Raw genomic sequence first — 6,411 nt, 5'->3', positions numbered from 1 at the left:
AACTCCTTTACATTGACTAACGGAGTTTCTTTTTGAGACTTTCTTTTGCTACGTCTGAGTATTTTCTTAAGTTACTATATAAACAGAGACAACATAGAAATAAAGCAATTCTCACTTTTCTCGTTTGTCAATTTAGGACGACAGGTCTTACAATCAGGAGAACTGATATGATTGCTAGACAATTGATGGTCATCTCTTAACATGTATTCGCGACCGAAATTTCTAAGTTTTCCGACAAGTGTATTTCGCAAAAGAGTATTAAGGTTATTTCCCTCAACGATGGCATGTTTTTTGGATTCGTATCTGGATGGAAGCGATCGGAGGATTTTCATCAAAATTTTCTTTCCAGGAATGGTATTACCCAATGCACATGATGCATTAACAATTTCAGACAGTTTGTGATAAAAATTGACAAACGATTCTTCTTCTGTCATATAAAGGTCTTCCCATCCAGAATTAAGGTTTTTAAGCCTAGCTTCGTTTTCACTGGGGTTACCTTCAAATACGCTTTCCAAAGTATCCCAAGCTTCTTTAGATGTCGTGCACAAGGCAACATGATGTTGAAGATTTGGGGTAATAGCATGCAGGATGCCGTTCATCCTGTCGGAGTTTTGCCTTGCAGCAATTAACTCGACAACATTATACATAAGAAATTCTTTAGATATATGTTAGACTTATTAGCCAATTGAATAATAATCCCCGTCTCTTTTAACGCTCCCAGGTTCAAACAATCATAAACATCGGCTGACATCACGCTTATGGATGCTCCAAAATCAAGCAAAGCACGTTCAAACCGTCTCTCACCAATATTAATTGGCACTGTAAAACCATCAGGATCTTTGAATTTTGTAGGAATCTTTTTTAGTAACATGTCTGAAGCACTTTCTCCCACCTGAGTGATCTCGTTAGCAATCAACCTTTCCTTCCTTGTACACAAATCCTTCAGAACCTTGGCATACCTGGGTACCGTTCTGATGGCCTCAATAAATGGAATGTTGATGTGCACCTTGCTGAAAATATCCATGATCTCCTTGTCTAGAGCTTGCTTCTTTGACTTGGCAAAACGACTGGGAAAAGGAGGTGGTGTGGTAAAAGTAGGAACCGTGTCCTTAGTTTGGCCTGTTGAAGTTGGCTTTTCCTTTAGAAAAGTTTCCACCTCTACTTCCTTTTCAAAATCGTGACTAGCCTTTTCTTGTTGTTTTGGCTCTTCTGTCTGCTTTTCGCTCCTCAAAAGTACTGCATTAACATTCTCTCTTGGATTCACAAAAGTTTGTGATGGAAGCTTTGTTGATGCTTGCGCCTTCAGTTGATTAATCTCAGTTGCCATTTGCCCTATCTGAGTATGTAGATCTTTAATCGCAGAGTCGGTCTTCTGTTGACTATGTTGGAACATAGATGAGAGACCTTGCATCATAGTAATCATCTTCTCAGATACGTCATCCTTGGGAACTTGAGATTGCGACTGTGACGGGATTTGTGGTTGTTGAAAACCACCTTGCCGAGCATATGGGTTAGGAGCTGCAGCTTGCTTGTTTGCGTAGCTGAAATTGGGGTGATCTTTCCATCCTGGATTGTAGGTATTAGAATATGGATTATATCCTGGCCTCTGATTAGGGAACACAACATTCACCTGTTCAGACTCTTCTTCATATGTAGGAATAATTACTGCTGCCATTCTTTGCACTACCTTTTCGATGTTGTTTATTCGTTGCTCTGATTGTGTAGATTCTCCTATCTCGCTAACTCTTCTAACACTTGAGTTGTTTCTGGTGTAGAATTTTTGAGCGTTCGAAGCCATGCTCTCAATCAAGCTTGTTGCCTGTGAGATTGTCTTTTCAGTAAGTGAACCACCAGCAGCTGCATCAATCAAATTCCTCTGTTCTGGAAGTAATCCTTCATAAAAGTATTGGATAATAAGTGTTGAAGATATGTTGTGGTGAGGACAGCTTGCCAACAACTTTTTGTACCTCTCCCAATATTCATAAAGAGATTCTCCGGTAATCTGCAGAATGCCACTAATCTCCTTGCGAACAACGGCCGCCTTGGAAGCAGGAAAATATTTCTCAAGAAATAGTTTATTCATTTCACTCCATGTTGTAATACTCCCTGGGGGAAGATAATACATCCATTCTTCCGCCATATCTATCAAAGAGAACGGAAAAGCTTGCAGCATTGCTGTATCACTGTCTTCGGTACCTTGCCTAAGACTTGTCATCTTGTGCTGGAAATTTTGAAGATGACGGTTTGGATCTTCACCCGGAAGTCCCTTGAACTTCGGTAAATGATGAATCAGACTCGACTTCAGCTCCACTGTGTCAATTAAAGTAATACACAATGGTTGCGCATCTAAGCATGGAGATGTTAACTCTCGTAGCTTCTTCTCCTGTGGTGGAGGTGGTGGAGGATCTCTCTCGTCGTCTGTATTAACCATCTCTTCAGTAGATGATTCTTGTTGCGACTGTTGACGTTCTTGCAGTATTTTTCCCCTGCGAGTTGTGATTCCGCACCTTTCGTAATCCCACCGTTTAGGTGCCAGAGATTAAGTACCTGAAACAAGAAAAACTACAGTAAAATCTAGAAAATATTAAAATACAAAATAAATATCAACTAAAATAGATTTTTTTTATATATATATATGAATAGAAACAAATATTAACAGAAAATAATATTAATACATATTGAAAATAAAAATAAAAGTAAAATAACAATAATAATATAAATAAAATTAAAATAAATATTAACAGAAAATAAATTAAGGAATCACAACTAAAAGTAAAAGAAAAATAAATTAAAGAAAAATCTAAAAACAAAAGTACTAAATAGAATTATTAAAAGAAATAAAACAACTAAAAGCTACCGACTGCTCCCCGGCAGCGGCGCCAAAATTTGATGCGCGTCGTTAACGCAACAAATTAATTACTTCTTTCCACACAATTAACTGGTAATATAATGGCAAGGAGTTCGTTCCCACGAAGAGCAGGAGTTTCTATTCGTTTAAAAAGTAACTAAAATGGGGTTTTTAGATTTTCAAATTAAAGTAACTAATAAAACAGAATAATAAATATTGGTTTAAAACAATAAGGAGAAAGATGACTAGGGAATCATTCGCCGTCACTGAACCGAAGCCTAACTAAATGCAAATTTATTTCTTGTTGAACTTATATTGTTACCAACCGTAGAACAGCAATAAGCTCTGTTATCTCCCGGATTCCTACTGTCACTGGATACGGAAGCGCTCGACTACCAGATTCTATCCAACCAACCCACCAAGAATAAGCTCTCAAGGTGTAAATTAGTCGAATGCTTTACACTGTGTGAATCAGGTTGATCCCAGCATCAGACGCATAAGCTCGGTCTGCTTACTAGTGTTATCCTTACACACAATTGCTTAGCAAAATCCCTCTGTCAGCTCTTGCGATTTACTACTGTGTAAAGAGTTGATATGACAATTACACGTATCACACAACCCTAAACTAGTAGAAGAAATATTGATTGGTTAATTTAATTGATCATTTTAGATAACCCGTCAATATTCTTAGAAAATAAAAATAATAAAGATAATTAATAATATAATAAAACTTAAAATAAACGTGGTTAAAGAAAATATTGCTTCATTTAGGACTTTGAAATCATCCCTAATCAATTAAAAGATTAGCTACTCATAATTAAACAATATTAACAAATTAATAAAGAAAAAGGAATTAAAGACAAAAGCTGCCCCTATGTTTCTATCTTTCTCCCTGGAGAGAAAATGTAAAAGAAGAAGTGTTTTTGAATGAAACTCTCCATTGCTATTTATAGGCTATGAATCCCTCCACTAATCCACAAATTCGTAATGTGAAAGGATATCCTAGCCGCCTCTTTCTTCCTTCGCGTGCAGACCACTTCACGAAAATCTTGCAATCGATAACTGTACGAAGTCAGAGACAGAAGTTGCATGTGCTGGTAAAGTAAATACTTCTGCTACAATGTAACATGGAGCAGCTTAATAAGATGTAAATGCTTTCTTATTGGATCAAAATATAGCGGGACCCGTGTAGATTGAAGTGTCTTCTTCTGGTGCTAGTTATACTTCCAACTTGATGATCCTCCCTACGCCAGATTACCACTTTCAAAAGCTGCCAACTGAGACAAGTCAGGGCTTGTCTCTTCCGGTCGGCTCCACCACACATCTTCCCATTCTTTCCCTGCAAATGACGTCAGCAGCAACAGTAACAAATTATCTTTCCTTCCATGATCATCAACCCGAGCTCCATCATCCTAAGCTTGTTCTCCAGCAAACCACAGTGAGGCTCTGTTCCATGTCTCTTCTCCATGAACACTCCATTATCACTAATCAAACAACATCATCGTGATCATCACGAACTTCTCCACTACTGCCATCGTCCATAGCTCCGAGCTTCGTTCTAGTGCCCAACCATCTCTGCAATCACCAACTCCTCAAACTCGATCACCATCACCGAGCCATCTTCATTCCCTGTCTTCCCATTGAACACGTCCTTCCTCGTTCACAGCTCCATGCCGTCTCCGATCATTCTTCTTATCACTGCCAATGGCAGCAATCTCCTCTTTCATCTCTTCCTGTCGAGCACAGACCTTGCTCGTCCATGGCAGCACCTTCCAGTTCATCTCTCGATGATGGCAGCAAAAACCCGTTCAATATATTCCCGTCTCGTACTCGAACCCATCACCAAGCTCCTTGCTCTAAACCCATTGCTGAGCTCTGTCATGCTAGCAAACCAAGCTCGAATGCAACCATATCTTTACTGACTTCGTAGGCCTGCAATCTTCTTCATCTCCAAGCTAGGATAATGGCAGCAACCAATAATTCACTTACAAATTCGAGTATGATTTGATTAATCGAAATCAGGACAATACCCATGCTTTCTATCGTCCCCAGGAACCTAGTGATGTATGTAAGAGTCCGGAATACCTTCTTCTGAATTCCATCGAAATCATGATCATCATGATGACCACCATTAAGAACTGCTCATGTTCTTCATGTTCATATTAGAGAAGAAGAAGAGGTGCCCTGAGTAATGAAGGCGGGTGCCTTCATCAGATTTTGTATTCCTATTTCCCCCTTGTAAAAGACCGAACTGCCTTTAGCAGTTCCTTGGAAAATGTCAGCCCCTTAACATGAGGTGCCCCTTAACGAATAGTGAGGGTACCAATAGCCCTTTTAGCCTTCTAAGTTCTTGTTTTGCTCATAACTTCTTCATACGAACTCCGAATGACTCTGTTCTTTCGCCATTGCTTTTGTCTTCTCGTTCTCTACAAAATGAAAAGTAGAAATCTTGTACTTGACTGAGTTCCAGTTAGTCTTTGACCATTCCTTACTTGTAGCTAGCTTCTTTTATTGCACAACTAAGCGCAAATTCACTTCTTTTTGGATGATTTACCTAAGAAAACACAAATAAGAGAAAACAAGCGTAATATACAATAATTTGCAAGAAAACCAACAAATACTAGCATGGAATTGACACCAAATATATAGAAATATGCACTTATCAAATTCCCCCACACTTGGCTTTTGCTAGTCCTCGAGCAAACTATCTAACCTAAAATAAAACAAATATCTGTCGTTGAGGACCCGATTGCACTTAGCACGTGCAACAAGCCTTTAAACCCCTAGGTGTCCCTAGTGGACGAGTTATAGTCTCGTGAGGGCTTACGAGAGGTATACCCACAAAACCTGATCCAACTTCAAAGAGTTTCAGCTTCCCGAGCATCCAAAGAGTTATGAGGACATAGAGTTTCTGCATGCTAGTAATAAGAAGTTAGAAATACCAAAGAACATATTCTCAATCTTAAATGCTGAGTGAGAAATAATCACACCATAATGAGAGAACGCGTGTTTGAGAGCGATCAATAAGCATTTCGCCTTGACTTCTGCCTCACCAAAAAGAATTTCATGATAATTGCACTCAATAAGATGGTTTTTTTATGGTCTCACATGTGTGCAGGTAGGAATGAAGAGAGAAATCCTACACACGTTGAATGGTGGGAAGGAAACCTTCCGAATTATTTTTGGAGACCCCACAAAATCGTGGAAAATAAAAGACTTTTTTTCTGATGATCTCTAAGAAAGGAAATCAACCACTGTATAAAGGATGAGAGTACTTACCACCTTCACATCCGATCAGCAGTAATGATAGCACCACTCTCACAGCATCCAATAGAAACGTCTTCGGCTCGTCTTCTTTATCTTCTTGGTCTTCGGACTTCAACCGTCGATGATAAACTCTTGAACTTCGTAGAACTTCGACAATTTATAACTCTGTTCCTCTAATTCTTTGTTGCTTGAAACTTCTTTATAGATTTTTCTTCCTCATGGCTTTATTGATGAAATAAATCCTAAATGCAAATCTTTTTTTATTTTTCTTTTCTTTTTTTTTTTCATTTTTTTTT

At 38.5% G+C, this 6,411-nt stretch overlaps 1 protein-coding gene across 1 annotated transcript; it reads right to left on the bottom strand.

Moving 5' to 3' along the window:
* Window positions 1-625: 625 nt before the first annotated feature.
* On the bottom strand, window positions 626-4,629 carry LOC113280647. Its single transcript, XM_026529247.1, has 7 exons — window positions 4,513-4,629; window positions 4,343-4,423; window positions 4,107-4,187; window positions 2,508-2,547; window positions 1,952-2,310; window positions 1,103-1,819; window positions 626-892 (listed from the first exon to the last, which is right to left on the bottom strand). Exons 1-7 carry the CDS (start codon window positions 4,627-4,629, stop codon window positions 626-628), a joined length of 1,662 nt encoding a protein of 553 aa, XP_026385032.1.
* Between the last annotated feature and the right edge of the window lie 1,782 nt (window positions 4,630-6,411).

The sequence above is a fragment of the Papaver somniferum genome, chromosome 5, assembly GCF_003573695.1.
Source record: "Papaver somniferum cultivar HN1 chromosome 5, ASM357369v1, whole genome shotgun sequence".
NCBI lineage: Eukaryota > Viridiplantae > Streptophyta > Magnoliopsida > Ranunculales > Papaveraceae > Papaver > Papaver somniferum.
The sequence above is the reverse complement of the archived record's forward strand: the minus strand, read 5'-3'. Positions and strand labels throughout refer to the sequence as shown.

Excerpts from the sequence above, each read along its gene's own strand:
- LOC113280647 (XM_026529247.1), bottom strand. The coding sequence starts at position 4,629 with ATGAACTGGAAGGTGCTGCCATGGACGAGCAAGGTCTGTGCTCGACAG. Across the intron at positions 2,548-4,106 it reads GTTGGCAGCTTTTGAAAGTG|GTACTTAATCTCTGGCACCT; the intron begins GTAATCTGGCGT and ends TTCTTGTTTCAG. Across the intron at positions 2,311-2,507 it reads AAACGGTGGGATTACGAAAG|TGGAGCTGAAGTCGAGTCTG; the intron begins GTGCGGAATCAC and ends TAATTGACACAG.